The sequence below is a fragment of the Diadema antillarum genome, unplaced genomic scaffold, assembly GCF_040938485.1.
Source record: "Diadema antillarum isolate AM-2024a unplaced genomic scaffold, OU_Dant_1.0 seq00000376_RagTag, whole genome shotgun sequence".
Classification (NCBI taxonomy): domain Eukaryota; kingdom Metazoa; phylum Echinodermata; class Echinoidea; order Diadematoida; family Diadematidae; genus Diadema; species Diadema antillarum.
This window is the reverse complement of record NW_027271375.1, coordinates 1,121,294-1,143,994: the sequence shown is the minus strand read 5'-3', so window position 1 is coordinate 1,143,994 and position 22,701 is coordinate 1,121,294. Positions and strand designations below refer to the sequence as shown.

At 40.5% G+C, this 22,701-nt stretch overlaps 1 protein-coding gene across 1 annotated transcript in view; it reads left to right on the top strand.

Annotated features, from left to right (window-relative positions):
- Positions 1–22,678, top strand: part of LOC139731507 (uncharacterized) — an 82,016-nt gene extending 59,338 nt beyond the window's left edge. The window contains exons 20-29 of the mRNA XM_071642390.1: positions 284–395; positions 3,819–4,211; positions 8,652–8,928; positions 9,339–9,530; positions 11,500–11,605; positions 15,123–15,257; positions 16,321–16,452; positions 19,740–19,888; positions 20,851–20,986; positions 22,601–22,678. Coding sequence (XP_071498491.1) covers positions 284–395; positions 3,819–4,211; positions 8,652–8,928; positions 9,339–9,530; positions 11,500–11,605; positions 15,123–15,257; positions 16,321–16,452; positions 19,740–19,888; positions 20,851–20,986; positions 22,601–22,678 — 1,710 coding nt within the window. The remainder of the gene's footprint in view (positions 1–283; positions 396–3,818; positions 4,212–8,651; positions 8,929–9,338; positions 9,531–11,499; positions 11,606–15,122; positions 15,258–16,320; positions 16,453–19,739; positions 19,889–20,850; positions 20,987–22,600) is intronic.
- Positions 22,679–22,701: the final 23 nt, after the last annotated feature.

Genomic DNA, 22,701 nt, shown 5'->3' with positions numbered 1-22,701 from the left:
CTACTATACATGTATAATGTATGAATTTTAGATAGAGAAGCATTTTATCATTCTCTCTTCTTTTCTAATGTTTCCCAATTTTTATTTTACTGCCTTGTCTAAAAAACTAATCATTATCACAGGGGCATTTCCTGGAATTCCTTGAAGGGGGCAGGGGAACCCCTTTGCGAAATTAAAGGCGCCCCCTCCATTTACTTCTTTTAATTCTTTTGTTTAGCAAAAAAGGGGACGCCACTGTTATCATGTTGCATAATTGTGATCTTTTGCCATCCCTAATGTCCAGAGGCTGATCAAAATCATCCAAAAGTCCATCAATCACGATCAAAAGAATTTGAAGTCTCCGATGGAAGACTGCAACAGCGATGTGCTATCGGGAGCTGTTCGTTATTCCCAAGGTTCGTTATTCTGAAGGTTCATTATTCCCAGGCGTCAATCAAATTCATGAACCGTTCAAGGAAATAAAATGCTTATATATACAGGAAATATTTCATGAAGTAAATTGTAGGTGATACAAAACTTGAAGACATAAATTGTGAACTTTTTACAAAGGACATATATTGCGACGAATTTTCTGGGTGCGTTCGTGATGAGAGTTGTGGATGCATGTCATGGATGGCGAGAGTTCAAATTATGTTTTCACGCACACGCATATATCCCATACAATTTGTCGTAGAGTAGAGTTCAATTAATTACAAGAGAAGTATCGAGTTCACTTTATTCGTATTTTATTAAAAGAAGACATCACGTACTGAAAAGACGAGCGTCAAAACAACATCACACATGTAACAGAGAGACATTAAAAGGGCTAACACATCATGCGGTCTCGAACTACTAACTCTTAGTCCAGTCTCGTAAAAGCATGGCGTAAAGGGAATTCTTTTCTCCTCTCTTCTCTTCTCTTCTCCCTTTGTAATTACCAAAACAGACGTTTATATACGATCTGGGATGTCGCGTGCCATAAAGCTGGGCGATCCAGTTACCATGCGAACAATGTGTAACTGGGTCATCCAGTTTCTCAAAAAGGGCAGAGGCGCGTGGATGTATAACTGGGTCATGACCTATATCTTTCTGAGATCAAGTCGGTCTGGTCTACATTCAAGCTTGGTCAAAGGAGGGCAATTTTAGAATCAAGGCGGACCGATCTAGTGAGTATGCAACTGGACCAGCTATTTGGTATCGGGCCGAACTAGTTCTATGGATGGAGAATCAGATCAGGGATGCATTATTAGATGAAACTGTAACAGTTCGAAACATGATGGTGTCAGCATAGCAGTTCGAAACATGATGGTGTCAGCATTTAACAATCACATCGAAGGGTTCAAACAGGGTTCGTGAATACACGTGGCGAATATAGGTGAATAGTGGTACACGTACAACATAATCGTATGCAGCATTATTCTTATTTCAAAAACCGTCACAATGCTTCCCTCTAAAAAAAATGATCGTCCCCGATCATGGATTAAGATGAAAGGTTCGAATATCAAAAATGACTTTGGAAGATAATTTTTTTTCGGTAGATGTAGGTTTTATGCTGAAAAGTAAGTAATATTAACATATCATTGTCAATTTAGATGAACACGTCTGAATTGCAATGTAAAATTCTGATGCACTTATTTTTTTGTATAATTGTTTGTTTTTGTCGCCAATTGAATCAGAAATCCTAAATCAGAGCGAGATTTGAATAAACAAAAAAAAATGGTATTTGAGAAAATTTAGATAAAAAAAACCGCGGTGAATACATAACGAAAGAATTAAGTTGAAACTGAAAAATAGGCGGATAACAACATTTTGATATACACGAAATGCATCGATATACTACAACGTAAAAAAACGAACAAGTGTAACTGTATGTACAAAATTTACAACAAAGATTATAAGAAACAATCGTTATGTTCAAATAAAAATAAAAATGAGAAAGTCATAACACGGTATCGAGTCATAAAATACAAAGACACCACTGCCCTCCGCAAGGTGGGGACAACGTGGCATACATGAAAAAAAAACGAGAACATGCCAGTCAGCAAACTTGTATCACTGCAGGGGCAGAACATTGCGTCCTTGGTCAACTTCTTTTTTTTTTCTTTTCTTTTTTTTTTAGAAGAAAGCGGAGGAAACTGACCGAAGTAAAATCGGGCACATGCGATACATTTTAAGGAATGTCGGACTCTGCGTTTTAGCCTATCTCAAATGTTGGGAGCGCGATTCAAGGCTCAGCCTCTCGCAAATATCATAACGTTGCCTATACTTCACCCAACCCGGGCCACCTGTGTAATGGCGTGGGGCGATAAATCATGGGTGTCTGAAAGACAAAAAAAAAAAAAAAAAAATACGTGGTCAAGACAACGTAGTAAGGACACATATGAATTTCGCCTCTAGAAGTGAACAAAAATGAAAGTTTCAACGCAAAATCAAATATGTACAACGGACAAAATACAAATTCGAAAGTACACATGACGACACATATCAAACTATATTCATTTTGTAGTTAACAAACAAGAATAAAAATATGTGCTCGAAGACATAACAAACACGAGCAAAACAAACCATTAACGATTTGAACCAACCTGCAATTTGCCTGTTTTGTTTTTAGCGATTACCATTTTTTTTTCACATTAAAATCTTGACTAACAGACTGACATTAGTAACAGCAACAAAAACATGAAAACACAGAAGGCAGAATATATAGGTAAAAGAAAATGATTAGTTTCGTTCATAATGTAAAATTAATCACTTATCATAATTCGACAATCAATAGCGATGATAACAAACAAATTTTTAAACAAAAGCAACAATTTGTAAAACCCCGCATCGGTATATGAAATATAGTAGGATTATAGATTATAGTGGGAAGGAGAGAAGAGAGAACAGCAAAGGGGCAGAAGATTGGAGAGAGTAGGGGGGGGGAAGAAATATTCAAGATAACGTGCGCAAACATGGATGGACGAAAATACCATTTCCATCCCCACTTAATTGGATGATTTTGGATTTTCCCTTTCCGCAAGATTTCGGCAGATGCAGCATAGCACAGTTTTGCTGAAAATGCATACGAGAAAGCCAATTGAATCGTTTCTTCTTTCGATTTTCGGAAAAAAATGACAAGAAAAAGTATGTAGATCTGTCACTTGCAGCAAAATATTATAGGCACTGATAAAATCTTGAGCAAATAACCGTTACTACATGCAAATCAACATAAAGACATAATGCATACAATAGAAAATAACATCTGCAATATGTGGGCGAACAACGTATAATCATTAAAACAAACATGTTAATCTCCAAAATGAGTGCATAAACATTCCACGTTTCAGGTAAACATGATAAAATGCACAAAGTCATTATTTGTCCCTTTTGGTCAACATGCATGAGTTCATTGTCCAAAAGTGATGTTTCTTACTCGAAACAAATTCAACGTTCCGAACCAATTGGGATCATGATCACGAGTCAGTTCTCGAATGAAGTATAATCCAACTTCGAACATCACAGGAGAACAAAGAAACGATGGTTATAACTATATTTTCCCTTTAGAGTTTCCTCGTGGATATTAAAAGAAAAAAAAATCGCACATGAGTCCGATGATTTGAATTACTCCATTTCGTCAAGCAATGGCGTCCCGGCGGTTGCCGTGACTGGAACCGTCGTCGAAGGGGGAGTTGTCGTCGGGACCGCTGTCGTCATGGATGTCATCATAGCCTTTTCGGGGGGTGGGTCAAGAAGACACTGAAGCGTAGAGGCTGCTCTTTTGATGGCTCGCTTCTCGTTTACCACCAAACCGGAGACGTGGCTAAATCCGGACCGAAGGTTGCTGTTTAGCTTTTCAGCGCAGAGCCTTGACTCGAGCGAGCACCGATGGACGGTGGCGCCTAGGACCTCGAAGTTCCGACGGAGATCGTCGACATCGGCTGCCACTTTCTCTATTCGCCGCGTTATTTTACTTTCCATTTCGGCGATGGCTTCCATGACATGGCTTAGATTTGGCTGGGACCGTTGGGAGACATGTCTATTGGGGGCGGTGGGTACAAAAGCTGAAACCGGTGGGGGTGGGTCAGGAAGGGGGTCCGGATTAAAATCGTACCCGGTGGCATCATCGCCTGCTTCCGAAATCGGCGAGAAAGCCGTTGTGGAGGTCGCCGCTGGTGTTCTTAAGTTCGATGAGGGCGTCGCAGCCGGTCTCGATGGAGCTAGTGGTGTCGGCGGCATCTCGGAGGAGACTAGTTTAGAGATGAATTCGCTCACATCCATTATGGCTAAAAAAAAAGAAAGCTTCAACACATTCGTGCCAAAAACGGTGACGGGATAAAAGATTCCAGAAATGAATGGGCTGGTTAAAATACAAAACAGTAGCTGATTGCGTTGAGAAAGAGAGAGCGAGAGCGAACGATTTTCTGACTTATTCCGGCTGTGACATTATCAAGAGTGACCAAAACGGTCAGGGGGCAGCGGGTTCGAGTTGATTTTCTTGGGGTCATTATGTCCTTCACATTAGTCTGAGTTCCAGTCTGTCGCATGTTTGGATCCAAAATTTTCACTCTTTGCGACAAATTCATGGCCCACTGTGGTATGTCGTTATTAATGTATGGTTTAAGTCTGTCATGATGCAACGTTTTCCCCTTACATTTGGCACTTGTCCGAATTTCGAAGTTGACGTCGTTATGAATTCGGACAACGACACATGGACCAACAAATTTATGTGGATTAAGTTTAGGCGACAATCCTTTCTTTCGTGTAGAATCCACATAATAAACAAAATCACCAACTTTGAAGTTATTGATAGAAATCCTGGCATCATAGTCGTTTTTCTGTCGTTCCCGTGCTTTACCGAGGTGGTCCCTAGCCAATTTAGATGCGTCGGTCATCGCGGAGACTAATCCAGCTGCGTGTTCGTTGGGGAGATGACCACCGTTGTCGTCTTCTGGCTGTCCTATCCCCATGGCGACCTCGATTGGCGTTCGGACCTCGCGACCGAGCATAAGAAAATTCGGAGAAAATCTGGTTGATTCGTGCTCGGTGCTGCGATACGCTGACGTAAGGAGGGATAGGTTTTCGTCCCAATTCGTCTGTTTCTTGTCGACGAACGCCGTAATCATGTCGACAAGCGTCTTGTTAAACCGTTCGATCATCCCGTTCGAATTAGGTCTGTAAGGGCTAGTGCGTGTTTTGGTAATCTCGAGAAGTCGGCAAAGCTCGTGCATGAGGTCGGATTCGAAGTTTCTCCCTTGGTCCGTGTGGATCTCTAAGGGCGTCCCAAATCTAGCTATAAACTCATGTACGATCACGTTGGCGATTGTCGGGGCTGTCTGGTCCGCGATGGCGTAGGCCTCTGTCCACTTGGTAAACATATCACCAATGACGAGTACGTATCGGTTCCCTTTCGCACTAGTCGGAAATGGGCCTAATATGTCCATTGCGACGCGATCCATCGGCGACCCAGACGTGTATTCACCGAGTGGAGCTCGTGGTTTGGTCGTCGGCTTCTTCCTAGCTTCACACGATACGCAGTTAGCCAAATATAATTTCACTGACTGCTTCATGTTAAACCAGTAGAAACCTCGTGATGTTTTGCTCAAAGTTTTCTTAATTCCCAGGTGGCCAGACATTTTTGAGGAATGGTTGGCCTTCATGACTTCATCACGAAGACTTGCCGGGACGACGAGCTGTAAACTCGTTGTCAGCCTGTTGTTTGTATAATTCCTCTTGTACAGTACTCCATCAATTATCTGTAGTTGTTTCCACAGTAACCACAAATTACGCACTGCTGGACTTTTGTCGTGAACCCGGCTTCGATCAGGTCTGTCTGCTGACTCGACCAGCCACTCGTAGATAATTCCGATGTCGGGATCGTTCTTCTGCTTGGTTATCATTTCATTGCGTTCGATATTGCATAGAAATTGTCCCTGCGGCCCGGAGAAATCTCCAGCGACGGCGCCTGTTTCGGAGACGCAGGACAGAGAGTCATTCTTTGCGATGTCGACAGCGTTCTTGCGCTTTATTCGTGCCTTCACTCGCGATATCGATGCACATTTCTTCACACGTAAACTCAGAAATCCCGGGGTAGGCCAATGTCCCCTGCTCAAAAACGAAAATGCATCACTCGTTCCCCTAATCACAACTGCGAGGCCCAAAATTAGGCACACAATAGCACTACACAATCCAATGCGCAAGTTATTCAAATTATATGATAACAGTCCAAGAAGAAAAACGATGACAGAGCCGGCATAAAAAAATCATGTCGGCACAACAGTTAACTTTGGCAGAGTAGGTTCGATTTACATTATCACTTCCGGGTTTATTCGTGTGAATGGTCTTCACACTCTTTGATGACAACGGGATGACGTCATCAACACAAAAGAAGTCGGACCATTCTCGATGTCGTCGATGACATGTTGTGCAGCCTCCGCATGGCAAATCTGACAAGATAGTAGACCCGTCGTAACAGTCGCATGAATCAGGGTCACACGGCATACGAGATAATGAGTCCGCATTTCCGTGTTTCTTGCCCGCTCGGTGTTCGATGTCGAAGTCGAACTGTGACAGGATCTCTAACCAGCGCGCCATCTGATCTGTGGGCTCTTTAAACGACATTATCCACCGCAATGATGAGTGGTCTGTTCGAATAAGAAATTTGCGTCCGAGCAGATAGTGGCGAAAATGACGAACAAATGAAACCACTGCAAGCAATTCTCTCCGTGTAGTACAATATCGTCGTTGGGATCGGGTAAGAGTTCGACTAGCGTAGGCAATAGGCCGCTCGACTTCCTTTTGGCTCGTTTCATCCCACTGCATTTGGGACAAAACAGCACCAATGCCGGTCGCGGAAGCATCTGTGTCCAGAATGAATAATCCGCTATCCCGGGGGTAGGCCATCACGCTATCACTGACGAGTGTCGTCTTGAGATCGTTGAAGGCCCGATCACAATCGTCGTCCCATTCAAATCTGTTCGATTTCTCAAGCAATTTGTTCAAAGGGGCCGCTATTGATGAAAATCCGCGAATAAATCGCCGATAATAGGAGCACAGTCCGAGAAACGACCTGACGTCCGTGATCGACGTCGGCGTCGGCCAGCTTTTGATTCGACGAATTTTGTCAGGGTCGGGTCTGATTCCATTTTTGCTCACTATATGTCCCAGGTAAGCAACCTCTTGGCGAAATAAACTGCACTTGCTGGGCTTCAGTTTAAGGCCTGCTGCAGATAATCGCGACAAAACCTCATCTAGTCGAATCAGGTGGTCGTCGAAGGATGGGGCCATGACAATGATGTCATCGAGATACAATATAAGCGTCTTCCACTGGAGGCCTTTCATGAGTAATTCCATTGCTCGTTCAAATGTACTTGGCGCGTTACACAAGCCAAATGGCATTGTCACATATTCGTAGTGTCCGTTTCGGGTGCTGAATGCTGTTTTCTGGCGATCCTCTTCCTCGATCTCGATCTGCCAAAAACCAGACTGGAGATCGAGTGTCGAGAAAACATGAGAACCACCAAGACAATCTAAACAGTCTTCCATTCGAGGTAACGGGTATGCGTCTTTCTTTGTGACTTCGTTTAGTTTCCGGTAATCTACGCACTGCCTCGTAGTCCCGTCTTTCTTTTTCACATACACCAGTGGACTCGACCACGGGCTCGATGACTCACGAATAACTCCTGATTTCAACTGGTCCGCGATAATCTGCTCTTCCTCCCCTTCGAAGGCCCGTGGTGGTCGTCGCGGTCGTTGTTTGATGGGTGCTGCATCACCAGTATCTATTGCATGTCGAACGATCGAAGTGCGACCGTGATCGTCGGCCGACATCGCAAATGATTTCCTATGTTTGTCCAACAGTGCAGCAAGTCGTTGACGCCCGCCGATGTCAAGTCCTTTACAACTACGAGTGTACAGATCCTTGAGCTCATCCGACCAGCTGTCAAAGTTCGTTTGGTCCCCAGACCTTAAACTGCGGATCGGGGTCGAAGTCGTGGGTGATGATTCACTGTTTTCAAAGTCTTCAGCGACATCCACAATAGAAACGACGGGCTGAATGAATGCTATCCTCGTTCCGGCGAAAAGTTGTACATCATCATCGTTTATATTCGCAACTCTTACTGGAATACCACTACCAGCGCGCATACGGGCGACATCGACCACGGAATGGGCAACATGGAGTGGCAGCGCATCAACTTGAATAGGCTCAATCACTCCAAACGGGTTGTCACAATCAAACTCGAAGTTTTCCGCAGTTCCACAAACGATGTATTCGCAGTTCGCAGGTATTATGGTATCAGACTTAACATACACAGTACACATGTTAAATTCTCTATTTACAGCAGTTTTATACAGTCGTTGGCCAATGCGAAGTCCTCGCCGAGCTTCGAGAACACAGTCATAGTGATGGAGAAAATCAAAGCCTATCAATCCATCGTCAGGGATATCGGCGACATATGCATACCATGGAAAAACATCAGATTCTAAACTAATATCAATGTCAATTTCCCCATACACAGTGATCAGTCCGCTGTCTGCTGCTTGGAGTTGTACATTTTCAGTCAATTGTCGCAACTTCGGGCGAGTTTCTTCAGGCATGGCAGCAAGTAATTTGGGGGAAATTACAGTGGCAGCGGCTCCTGAATCGACCAGTAATCGTGTATTTGCACCATTTAAAATTGAATTAATGCTAGCAGACACTCCTGAGCGTTCGCTTATCCTAATAATTTCAATTGGTGGATACGGGAGGGCCGGTCCCTGGTCGACGGTTTCGGCCCCGCTTAGTTTCCCGATTGAGAAGCACGATTCAATGTCGGTTGATCCTGAGCGTTCGATGGTGGCATGTCCCGTTGTTGTGACGGCTGAGGTAGTGGTGGCGGCTGTGGGTGCCACTGTTGTTGTTGTTGAGGTGGTTGCCAGTGCTGTTGCCAGGATCGATGTTGCTGGGGTTGCTGCCACTGTTGGAATGAGGTATTAGGAGGCAGCCACTGTTGATATTCCGACCGCGATTGTTGCGCCTGTCTTTGAAACCGCTGGTATCTAATCGGGCATTGCCTCGCGAAGTGTCCCTCTTTGTTACATTCATAGCAACGTCCACCGCTACTGTAACGATCCCGATTGCTGCGATCACGGCCTGAGCCTCCCTTTTCCGTGAGTGCATTCAACCTCCTCTCAATCGTTTCCATCACCCGCTTTTCAAACGAAAGAAAGCGATCTTCGGTGACCACATCTGATGCCGAATTCGAAGTGGAGATCGAACGAATAGGCCTCCTGGCCGTTTCCTCCCTGAGGCTGAGGTACCTCTCGGTAATGTCTCGTGCCTCTTGTAGCGTTTGCGGCTCCTGCATACCAATTGTCAAAGTCATTTGGTTATCCCCCAGGCCGCGTAAGAAGTGCCTGGTCGCGATGCTCTCTATTGTCGCGACGTCGGCGGTTGGGTATCCAAACGTGGTCAGTTTCTTTATGTCGGCTGCGAAATCGACGAGCGACTCCCGTGGTGCCAACCGTCGCGACTCGAGCTGCGCGATGAACGTTGCCGGGGTCCTTCTCGCCGCAAATCGGTCTGCCAATGCGTTTGTCAACCTCCCATAGTCATTGACAACGTCGTCGGGTAGCTGCTGGTAGGCGTAGTCTGCTGCGTCGCCTCGCAGACACGCCAACAGTCTAAATCGTTTTTCGTGGTCATCCCAACCACAGGCGGCAGCTAAATTAGTAAACGAGGCCACAAAACTGCTCCACGGCCTCGATCCGTCGAATGAATCTTGTTGTGGCAGCTGTACGTCCATCTTTCCTGCGTAGTCGTGTTGTGGTGCGACCACCACCTCCTCGTCATCGCAGTCATGGCGAATAGTGTCTTTTAGTTCGTGCAGCTCCCGTCTTGCGGCATCCAATTCGTCTTGCAAATGTCTGAGCTCACGCTGGAGCTCTGCTTTCTTCTTAGGTCTGGTAGACATTGTAGATTAATCGACTAAATAGTTCTCCGTAGAAGAAATAAATGAAATCGAAATTCAGATTGTTATGGTCGCAATCTGCTTCTTCAGAAATGGTATGAGTTCGCGGAAATCAATGTCAACAAATATTCGCTAAATCAATCTAGAGGTGGAGCAGTCCATTCAATTAATAACTATATTATTGCTCGTCAGTCAATCCATCAAATAGCACAATTGAGGCACGTGTTAAAGATCGCTAATCCCACTCCTGACACCATTGCGACGAATTTTCTGGGTGCGTTCGTGATGAGAGTTGTGGATGCATGTCATGGATGGCGAGAGTTCAAATTATGTTTTCACGCACACGCATATATCCCATACAATTTGTCGTAGAGTAGAGTTCAATTAATTACAAGAGAAGTATCGAGTTCACTTTATTCGTATTTTATTAAAAGAAGACATCACGTACTGAAAAGACGAGCGTCAAAACAACATCACACATGTAACAGAGAGACATTAAAAGGGCTAACACATCATGCGGTCTCGAACTACTAACTCTTAGTCCAGTCTCGTAAAAGCATGGCGTAAAGGGAATTCTTTTCTCCTCTCTTCTCTTCTCTTCTCCCTTTGTAATTACCAAAACAGACGTTTATATACGATCTGGGATGTCGCGTGCCATAAAGCTGGGCGATCCAGTTACCATGCGAACAATGTGTAACTGGGTCATCCAGTTTCTCAAAAAGGGCAGAGGCGCGTGGATGTATAACTGGGTCATGACCTATATCTTTCTGAGATCAAGTCGGTCTGGTCTACATTCAAGCTTGGTCAAAGGAGGGCAATTTTAGAATCAAGGCGGACCGATCTAGTGAGTATGCAACTGGACCAGCTATTTGGTATCGGGCCGAACTAGTTCTATGGATGGAGAATCAGATCAGGGATGCATTATTAGATGAAACTGTAACAGTTCGAAACATGATGGTGTCAGCATAGCAGTTCGAAACATGATGGTGTCAGCATTTAACAATCACATCGAAGGGTTCAAACAGGGTTCGTGAATACACGTGGCGAATATAGGTGAATAGTGGTACACGTACAACATAATCGTATGCAGCATTATTCTTATTTCAAAAACCGTCACAATATCAATTTTCTTTTCTCCCTCTTCATCTCTACCTCTCTCTCTCTCTCTTTCCCTTCTCTTCATTGTATATATGACGTGAGCACACGCATGTTTCTGTATACGTGCGTGCATGGAATATGTGTGCTAAAAACTTCTTTTGAGGGATCTTCCCCCACACGTATTTACTCTCTGTGGGTTCCCCCATGACATCACTTTTTTTTTTTACATTTTCCAATATGATATTCTAGTCTAATCTTAATGCATTAGTAATTTAGAATATTATCCATGTTCATCCTTGTATACACAGAATTTTTTTTTGTTATTGCTCATTGATCTGTATGTATTTTACAAGTAATGTACATTGTGTGGAAAATTGATAAATGAAATAAAATGAAATGAGACAAAATGTGAACATCTTCATTAGATACACATGTCCTGGAAAGTTGCAAGCTAGCAAGGCTTGACTTCTCACCCATCTTTAATAATGTCCAGTGACATACAAAATTTATCTGATCTGAAATCCGCAGTGGAGAGGAACAGTCTTGAGATAATGGAGTATGCTGAAATAGAAGACTGCATCAAAGCAACATTCCTTGATGTAAGTATTCACATCATCAGGTTAAATGGTTATTTCTAGAACAGAAAACCTCTTCATGTGAACTGTTTCATGTAAACTCACGGGCTTCTCACTCTGGGAATCTATACAAGCAATATAACCATACAAACAATGTGTTTATATACATTCCCCATATGTTTCACATATTTAAAGGAGACCTCCGGATGATTTGCAGATTTTTATACATTTGAACAACTATAAATTAGTTCTACTGAGGACAGAGTTTCAGAATTTGTCATAATTAGGATGAAGAATAAGAATATTTTCAAAATTTAGAACCAATTGCAATGAACGAGGAAGATGACATGGCAGAGTCACCATAAGAATGCATGAGTTGGGGCTCAAGGAAGCAAAACAAAAGAAGAAGGCATGCATAGATTATACACAGGTGAACTTGCAATCAAGCGGTTCTGTAATGAAATTACACTGCCACATTTCTGAAATATGTGAACCTCCTATGTCATCATCCTTGTTCAGTGTAATTTGTTTAAGGTTTTCAAAGTATTGTTTTTCTGCTCAAGAATCACAATAAATTCCATAAATCTATACATGGAGTTGTCGATTTATTTACTACATGATGTTAAATCATGAAAATCGTCTGGAATGTCCTTTTAATTGTCTTAAATGCTGTATTTAATAATTCACCCACGCATTTTGTTTTTGTTATGTTTGTGGTGTATTTGTTTAAACGTGGGATATGGAACAATAAAACAAACAAAAAAATCTTCTCTCTGTCTTCTTGAAACGCTTTTAATACGCCATATATTAACTGCGATATCTGATTTTTTTTTTTGTTCCATGAATTATTTGAAAGGGAGCATACCTATAAGGATGACCCAGAAAATATTTGATTACCAGTTCACGCCAACATATTTTATTCTAGCATAATGAAAAAAAAAGTACTCGACTTGCCTTTTTCGTAAGTAAGAATTAGAAATACCTTACCCTTAACATTATGTCAGTATCAAGAGGAAGAAATGCGTACCAACACTGGTACCTTTCATACACGGTGAAATTTTGTGGATCTTTTTTTCTGTATTCTTTTTCTTTTCATTGTTTCCATGCGTCACTTCAGTTATTATTGTAGACTATTCAACCTAAGATGGCGGCACTAAAAAATTATTTTTCAGGGATATTGCCTCATTTACTAAATTCATATTCATATTTTACTTTCAGTTACCATTGAATTGCTAGGACAGCATCAGGGTTCAGATTGATAATGTTTATATTCCAAAGATACATATGGCAGCCTGTTAGATATTCAAATGAATTGTAATTACTTAACGATCTATGAGAAGGCCAAATATGAAGTGAATCAATCAAGGTATACAAATCATATTGTTGTTATACTTTTCCTATGATGTAGCTGATATAGTGTGTGCTTTACTCTTAGTGAAGAGTTAGCAGTTTGGCATCTGTAATAGATTGTGTTTCTCTTGTATGTAGTTTATTTCCATGTTTCATGTCCTGGTATGCAGTTGTTACCCTTCTCTCTTCCAGCTGTAGATTACATTGTAATGCTTAATTTTTGTACTATGATTTCTTCATACAGTGAGAACTATTTCTTTTAATTTGTAACAAAAGATATATTATTTTTTTCATTGTTTTTGTGTTTCGAATTTCCAGTTAGGTTCCTTCTTGATGATACGATACAATGATTGTTGATAATCCTTGTGGTTTGATGTGAAAATGTCAGTCGTAAAGATATCAGAGGTAAACGGCAGAGGTATGAATATCAGAGGTGAAAACATCAGCGGTAATAATGTCAAGGGTAAACAAAAAATTGAGGTAAAAATGCATATTCATCATTGCATGATTCATTATACCTTCAATATACGTCACAGTATAGTACATTGTTACAATCACTCCGTTCTTATCTTTATTTTTATTTTCCAAACATATTATATGAATATTGCAAATGTTAAAATATTAGTGTGTTTAGTATCACATAGAAACACATATTGTTTTATTAAAGGCTGGTAAATAAAAATGCAGGAGCTGCGTAGAAATGAGAATTTGTGATAATGCAGAGAACAAAATAGAAATACAATACAAAAATAAAAACAATCATAGAATTTGTGATGAGACACCGGATTGACTTTAGAAAGATTGTAATAGTAAAAATTCGTTGATTAAACAGTTAAATGTTTCCATTCTATGAAAATCTTTTATTTCAAATCCATTACCTATACTTGAGTTTTGATGAAGATTCTTTACCTATGTTTATCTATAGAATTGTTAATCAATGTTCAAGTATGGCGCAAATCATTTTAAGTAAAGTCAAGTTTTTTAAACTATCATAATTCTTTATCTCTCAACGTAATATCTAAGCTATGGTAGGTATTTCATAGGCTGTATACTTTTTGTGTGGTTGTTCTATTTGTTTATCCTTAAAAACATAACAATAAAATATAGTTATTGTTTTTGCGATTAACTGAACGCAATGACTTCGAAACCCACGGGAGATTTGCATTTCGCTTGCAATTATGCGGGTTTACTCTGCCTAATGAAACATAAATATCTGACAAATTTACAATTGTATTGTGACGAATATCAGTATATGCTTGAGACCCAACAATTCTCATCACGAACTCTTAAAACTGGACCTTGTTGGGGGGTGTGAACTTACGCTTTCCTTCATAATTTGTGTTTTCTTTTTTTTTTGGAAAAAAAGAACACAAATTATTGAATGATTATGGTATATGTTATTGAATAAGGTTTATCCTTAATTACAATATCACGGTCATTTAAGGGGCAGAGCGTTGTGTAACACGAGTCCGTATTTAAAATCAATGGCGAGAAATATGCAGAAAGAGTAATATCAGGAAATTCGCGAGTGTTCATTACATAAATTATTTGAATCAATACTAAAATCAGCAGTTTGTCTTTAACATTGACATCATAGCAACATTATGTGGAGTCACATGATGCTGTGTAAACCAATTATTGAGCAGGACTTCATTAATGAAGGATATTATTTGTGCTATTTTCTCATCTTTTTGTCTGTAGTTTGCAATGTCCTGTCTCTTTCATATCTGTAGTTGGTAGTGACATATCACCTTCTTGCCTGAAGTTGTATCCTCTTCCTTAGCTATTCATAGTTAACTACTAGTAATGTCATGTATTTGTTGTCTGTAAAGCTCGTAAATTCATCTCTCTCTGTCTTTTTTTAAAAGTTTATTCTTTCTCTATCTGTCTTTCTCTCTGTCTTAGCAATATACTCTTCATTTTGTAATGTTACGTCTTTTTTTAAATGTTTGTTATGCAATGGTTCTTCGATTCTTTCTTGACATGATTTTTGCTCCTGCGACAATTGTTCCCATGAAATATCTGCGCGCTCATCCCAACACAAATTCTACCCACAAACATAAACTTAACCCTAATCTTCATCCTCACTTCAAAGTAAACCAATAACCATACACGACCCTAACCCTATACATAGAGAAACAATAAGATTGAAGCAAGTTTGCAACATCGCATCTGTCACCCTCTCCATCAGACATTCATGAGGAAAGATGTCTTCGTGGCAACACAGATGCCTCTCCCGCACGCGAGAGGAGAATTCTGGAGGTTCGTCTACGAAAGGAAGTGTCCCGTCATTATCATGCTCAATCAGATGGATGAGAATGACGAGGTATGTTATTTTGTCCCAAATAAAATGAAATCCATTGATAGAATGATGAAAAGAATGTGACAAGACTGAATTGACACACTTAAAACTATTTGTAGTTCAAATTTAATATAAGATAAAAAGATTACCAATTTTGTAAGCACTATTACACAGAGTTAGGTATGCAAGAGAAGAACGTTTGAAAGTTTGAATGTCGTAAGTTTATCATACTCTACAACCCATAGTTCAGTTATACAAACAGAGTTACGAATTGCTTCACAAAATATACGGAATAACCATAATAAAGTAAACAAGAATGTAGCACGAAAAGAAAAGAAAAATGAAGGAAACCGAAAAACGGGGGAAATATGACGAAAGAGAGAGACAGGGGAGATAATCTGAACAATTCAATTCAATTCATTTATTTTCATGCGTCTAATTTATAAATATTTCATCAGAAATGATAGTACAAGTTCTTTAACCTTGTTAACAATGTGCAAAAACAAACAATATACATGGTAATAACAAAGCAATTGTAATGATAACTGGTCGAAATGGAAATGGGGTTGAACAAAGAGAAGTTTGACGGGACCTACATGAAAGCAAGCTTGTTTGGCTGTATAGGTTCCGAGTAATCAGTGTTTGTGAAAAAGAAACGGAGAAAAGATTAGACCAGCTGATATATGGAGGAGAAGAGTGAATAGTTAGGAGGACGCACAAAACTGGTTAAAAAGTACTTACAAATTAAGAGTAATACAAGAAATGCGAGTGACATATAATTGGGGAAAAAATGAAAAATGGGGGAAAAACGCAAACCTGTACAGAAATATATCCATACGATAATTGAACAGAGAGGAGGAGAAATGGAGAGGAAGGGGGAGGGGAGGGAGAAAGCGGGATTCACTGATGCGTGTATTTTCAATTCTAAAATGGCTCCCTTTACAATTCGAAAAACCCACTTCATTATGCTCTATAGTTGTTTGTAAAGCAAAAACAGTATATACTTTGAGAACAAAACGAAGTAGCTGTAATGATGAACTTGGTAATATCACCACACAGACTTTGTGGTTTCCTTTCAATCAACCAGTCTTGTGTCCAGTACTGGCCCGATCAGGATTCTGCAAACTTTGGCCCCCTCTGTGTCACCGTTACCTCAGCCGAGGTCAGCCGACAAGACTACGCGGTCAGAGAGTTTCATGTGAAAGGAGATGAGGAGGAGGTGAGTTGGGGGTTTTAGTACATCAGGTAATGTCATAATGTGGAACATAACTCATTAGCTTGATTCTGACATGCCAATCAATTCAAATCAATTGCTGTGCTTGTCTGAAAGAGAGAGGTAAATCATCTTAATCCTAATATGTCCACAGAATTTTCAGCCAGTGCCAATTAGGTTATAATGTAACAGTGTCAGTTGAATTAAGACTCAAGATGGGTAACAGCTGTAGAATGAGATATCAAACATGCAATCAACTAAATTGAGGATGTTTGGGTATTTCAGCATTGAAATAAGTCGTGAAAATCAGTCAAGATCAATAACACGGATCGAGAAAAACTTCATGTGCGTTACAACTGAAATGAAGTTATCTAAAACACGAACATAAAACAGCTTTTTGTAAATGCCATTGTCGAATCCACGCTGCTTTGCAATTTTATCGTGCATGAGTAGACTCCACAGAATATCTGCCAACACTAGCATTGACTAGAAGTCCCATTTCATTCATTCGATCACCCAAAGAGCAGGGTGCATAACCCAGTGAAGTGGTCCCCAAAGAACTTGCAACAGTTAGCGCTTGAATCTGGACTATCTTGTAATTTTGTCCGAATAAAAATGAAAACAACAACTAGAAACATTAACCTTCGTATATGAAAGGCACTAGTATAGGCTTCCCTGTACTCTCACAAGATGCATGTTATTTGCATTGTTTGTTCTTCAGGGATCATTATTGCATGATTGTCATGATTCATCTCATGAAAACTGTATCATTTGATTTACTGGTGTCTCATAAGCAGTGTCGACATGGTATTTTTAACAGCAATGTAAATATTGTAGCTTTGTACTTTCAATATTGGGCCTTTATTTGAAGTTTTTGTCTCGCCCAAGAAGTGGGCGAAACAAAAAAGAAGAAATTACAACAAATCGTTGTCGGCGTAAACGATTTCATGTACCGGTAGATTTCTACTCTCTTTAACTTTCCACAGCATTGAGCTATGACCACCAAACTCACACAACAGGTATATGACCTTCTAAATTGCAGTGAGGTTCAAATATGGGTGAAGTCGATCCAACAAGGTCAAAGGTTAAAAGGTCAATGAACTTGCTTCCGATAGGTACCTATGCATTGAGCTCAGGGTAGTACCTGTTGTGGTTTATTCAATATCTTTCCACAGATTTGGGCTGTGGCCCCCAATTCTCACCGCATAATAATACAACACCTAATAATGCTGGTCAACTTTGAGTACTGGGAAAGTCTAAAACGTTAAAATGTTACAAGGTCGCCAAGTTAGGCCTAATTGAAAAAAAAAAACAATACTCAGAAACTGCAATATGCAAGCGATGCAGTGCTTGGTGTTTGCCTTCTATGATCACATTATGCATTACAGATGGAAATTTTGAAATATATTTACTCAATTTTCATGAGGCGCATCGATCGCCCTGCAATATGAGTCGTGAATGCATTGGGCTCGAATATTGCACGAGGCGTGAAATAAGCCACTGTAGGGGGCAATCTCGCGCTGCGTGGGGTATTATGTGCCCAATGCATGAACAAAATCATAAATTTTTCGTTTTATGCGACACCTTCACGTCCTTATCAAATCACTTGTTTCCAAATGATCGGCAACACGGGAAGGCCAAAAAAAAAATGAATGTTAACAATTATTAGCCCATGAATTCCACCCATGCAGTGTATTCAAACGCTCGCCATGAATCGACCACACAGGAATCAATTGCTTTTGTATGAAACTCTGCAGGGTCTATACCCAGTATGCACTTAAAGTTAGATCTAGAACGTTCTAGGCGATAGATCGATCTGAAATGTCTGCAGATCTAGACTAGATCTATAATTACCAATCAGATCTCTCACGTTAGAGACTATAGAGGACTAGACTATGCCTATTCCCGACTATGATTTTGTGTAAAAGCACAGAAAACAAAACAAATTGCAAATCCTTAAGTTGACGGCTTGATTTGAGATCACAGGAGTCCACGTAGCAGATCAAAGTCAAAAGCAAAGAGTATAGAAGCTAGCGCTAGCTAGCTTCTATACTCTTTGGTCAAAAGAAAAAGCACAGCTGTAATACAATAAAAGATCCTACCATGGAGTGTATACAATCTTTGATACAATGCCATGCATGCTGGCTCAGGTAACGCACTGGAAATGTGGGGCAGCTGTGAGCACACTGTAATGTTAGGGACCAGTATCGCGCAGCGCCTGTAAACCAGAACTTGCTGGCGCTTTGCACGTTAAGAGGGGCCGTACGTGCGTCATGCGGGAGTTGTCCATAAAGGCCGTGTCCCACCAGCTTTACGTGCGACTTGCAAAGAACAATTTTGACTACCCGGAGGTCCCCATAGATGATCCGCACATGTCAGTACCTAGCATGTATCTCAAAAGTTGTAGTCGCCCGGAGGTGCACACGCATATCTTTTTACCCGCAACCGTGTTTAGGCCCTGTCACACCTTTCCGGGCAAGCTGCTCGGGCTTGTTACGAGTAGGGATTTTCTAGCATACCGGACATTCCTGAGGGCGGAAAAGGATTTGTGCGAGTCAGCGTATGTGTCTTACTTGCTGGACGCGTTATACTTGTGAGTATACTGTGTGACCTTTGTACCAGTCGCGTGGGGGCTGACAACTCAGTGAAGGAATTCCTCTAATGGAATGGCTGAAATCTCACAGAATTTCATTATCTTGGCTGCATACGGGACTGCGAAGTACCTGCGTGGAAATTGCCTGGGAAGTACTGCCGCCAAGGGTCTCCTACTGGCGTTCTGCGTGGACCTCTATGGGCATTCCCGCGACTCACCCGGAAAAAGTTTTGGTCATGCTCAAAACTTGGCTGCGGTTAAATCGGACTTGCGTGAGCCCCTCCGGGCAACTACGCGCTAGATACTGTCAGGTGCGGACCAACTGCGGAGAGCTCCGGGGAGTAAATTTGTTTCCCCGCAAGTCAAGCCGCAGAAGTTCCCCCGCACGGTATGACAAGGCATGAATGAAAATTGCAAACATTCTTGTTCGCCCGCTGAAAATCTTCTACGTGCTGGAAACTACCTCCTCGCCACAAGCCCGCGTAGCTTGCCCGGAATGGTGTGACACGTCCTTTAGGCCCATGAAGGGGCTTAATGCACGGCTGTCTCTGTCAAAGAATTTGATAGAGATTTTCTATAAAATGTCATGTGACATGTTCTTGGCCAATGACAATTTGATATCATCTTTAGGTGTTGTATAATGGAGGCTATGGATCACAGCTGGTGAGTGAAATATAATTTTTGTTTCCCTCAACAACAGGTGTTGGTAGTGCAGCAATACCAGGTCTTAGGATGGTTGGCAAGGCAGGCAAGACCTTTCTTCATCAAACCACTTCTAGCTGTGATGGATGCTGCAAAAGAATCAATGGAGAAATCACATTCCTCCGGACCAATTCTTTTGCACTGCATGTAAGTCAACACATTATATGCAATGACAATTATACCACTATGTATATATAGTGTAAGCTGCTTTCAGACAGGACTCTTTTATCATCAGAGTTTGCAGACAAGGTTTATGTGACAAAGTTAAGTGAACCTCTTTCATTTCATGGTATGAACACGTCTTATAAAGACTCAAGAGTAAAATGATTGAGTAAACCAATTCTAAAGGAACATGTAATGTAATGTCCTCTGCATAACTTACATGAAGCTGAATGACCCGGATCTCTCTTTAAGTGATCAATATTATTGTCCCTCACGGCTTCAGTCAACAATCTGGTTTCATTTAAATAAAAGTCTCGTCCGTTATAAGTTAAAAAGCTATTTCATTTGTATTCGTTTCTTCCTATTATATCAAACATTCAACTTCCTTCCACTGAGTACGCATTACTTCTGATAGTTCAAATGTTTCTCACTTGAATGGTTTTCTCTTCAAGAACTGCACTTTCTTTTATGAATCAATAATAAGGACTAGTTTTATATTCATAAAATGCCAGACCATTCTCATTAATACAGACTTAGTAATTTGCCAAGTTTGTGATGTTATACTTTGCCTACAGATGGTTCTCCTCCCATGACACATGACACTTGACAGTCCTGTTCACATATAAATCTTGCAATGCAGTTTGAGCTTACCAGTAGTATCAGATGTGTGTGAAATTCATTCAAAAACAGTGTTGCAAAGTTTTATGCATGCAAAATAGTATTTGAATGACAAGTCAACTAAGTTCAATCCTTCTACAATAAAAGTACCGATTCTGTAAATGACATGATCACGATGATGGTGTCTGTAAGTCTCAAGTTTTTAGGAAAAATGACTATATCAAGTCTGCCAGTATATACTTTGTTAATGACATTTTAAGATGATGGTTTTGAGAGCGTCTGAGAATTAATCAAGCACTCTATCTTCTCCCATGGGCTATCACTATCAGGAATGGCATCGGACGTTGTGGTGTGTTTGCAACTGTCTACTCCGCAGCAGAGAAAATGATTTCTGATGGTACGATTGACGTCTTCCAGGCAGATATGATGCTGGGTGGAAACAGAGCCAACATGGTTGAAAGCCTTGTAAGTACTTGATGTCAGTTGAAATCGTGCTATATTATCACACCATCTTCCAGACAGTATTGTATGATCAGCAGCCTCACTTACACTACATTGGTCAATGATAAGTGACTGACTAGTCAAACCAAGGAGGAAGTGTAGTACCTCCTTGGTCAAACTCGAATATCTAGTTGATTTCCATTGGTCACTTAGTCAATCTCCATATGATGCCCAGTCAGTCTCCTCTGCCCCCTCGTAATCCCATACTTAAACTCCCCTAATTATTCGGTCAATCTGTGTTGAGCACCTGGTTGGTCAACTCTGACCACCTGGTGTGCAATCCTGTTGATCATCTGATCGACCGTTTTCCTCTGACCACATGGTTGATTCCCACATACTACTGTATCATCTTACACACAGATGTTTAATTTTGTACTGAATTCATAGATGTGATTATCAGGACAAATCATTTTCTTGTTAATGTTCACTCATACTCTCAAATACACTTATCTTGTTCGCATAACGTTAAGTTCGGTTATACTTGTCTCAGTTATTGCTAAGTTATCTTTACAGTAAAGATAAGTTAGTATTTTCCTCCCTGAAGAAGGGGGAATCAACCTAAAATTTGGAATTTTAATAAATACAGATTGGCAATAATGCATTTCTCTATCGTGTCATTCCATGATATAAGCAGCAATAGGCTTAAACTCCTAAACATGGCGGGATGGTGAAACGTGATTTTGTACGCATTGAAAATAAATCTATGTTGTCAATATGTGTGTATATTACTTTAACATCTACATATATGTTATATATATATATATATATATATATATATCCAAAATCCTAAAATCCAAGAGAAAAATGTGGTGTCCCGAAAAAACAACAATAAAAAACATTAAAAGTCCTTTTTTTAATGAGTCAAATATTCAAGATTTATGATGGTAAGAATTAGACGTTGGACATATCCACTCATAAATAAACTTCAACAAACTTGCAACACTCACTCTCAGGCATTCATTCAGTCCTTTTCATCCATCCATTGAACAAATTTAACTGCTAATTTCCGGCGCAAAAATGTATGAATTTATTGACATACTTTTCAAAAAATTTTGGTGGCCCGAGGCGGGCCACCAAATTTGCCCTTTTTTAAAATTTGGTGGCCCGACTTTCATTTTTGGTGGCCCCGGTGGCCCCGTGTTTTATATATATATATATATATATATATATATACGTGTGTGCGTTTATTTTCTGTTCATGTATAGACCCACAAATTCTTGTTTTTTATCAGGTATTAACTAACTCTCAATCGCAAAAATGTTTGACGTCATGCGAGATGAACAATAAGGAATTCAAAATGTATGAACATTGCAACATTTGTTTTGACAATACTATTCATCAAGAAAGTATTGGAGATTCTTTTCACGAGTATAGGCTTTAAACTGTGTCAAAATGAAAATTAAGATGTAGATGTATTATAGTTTAAATTATGCTCTGACTGAAAAGAAAAATGTGTGGACATGATACATGCCATCATTCCTCATCAAAGTAGGCTACAAAATGTATATGCAGGTGTAGGTGATATAATTTCATAAGTGTTCAATATGACAGAATGATTTAAAACCTTGCTATTAACAGGAGCAATATATGCTGTGCTATGACGCCTTGGCTGAACACATGAAGAAGTTTGAGAAATATTTCAGTCTGGACCTCTGAATGGATGCAAGGATCTCAACCAA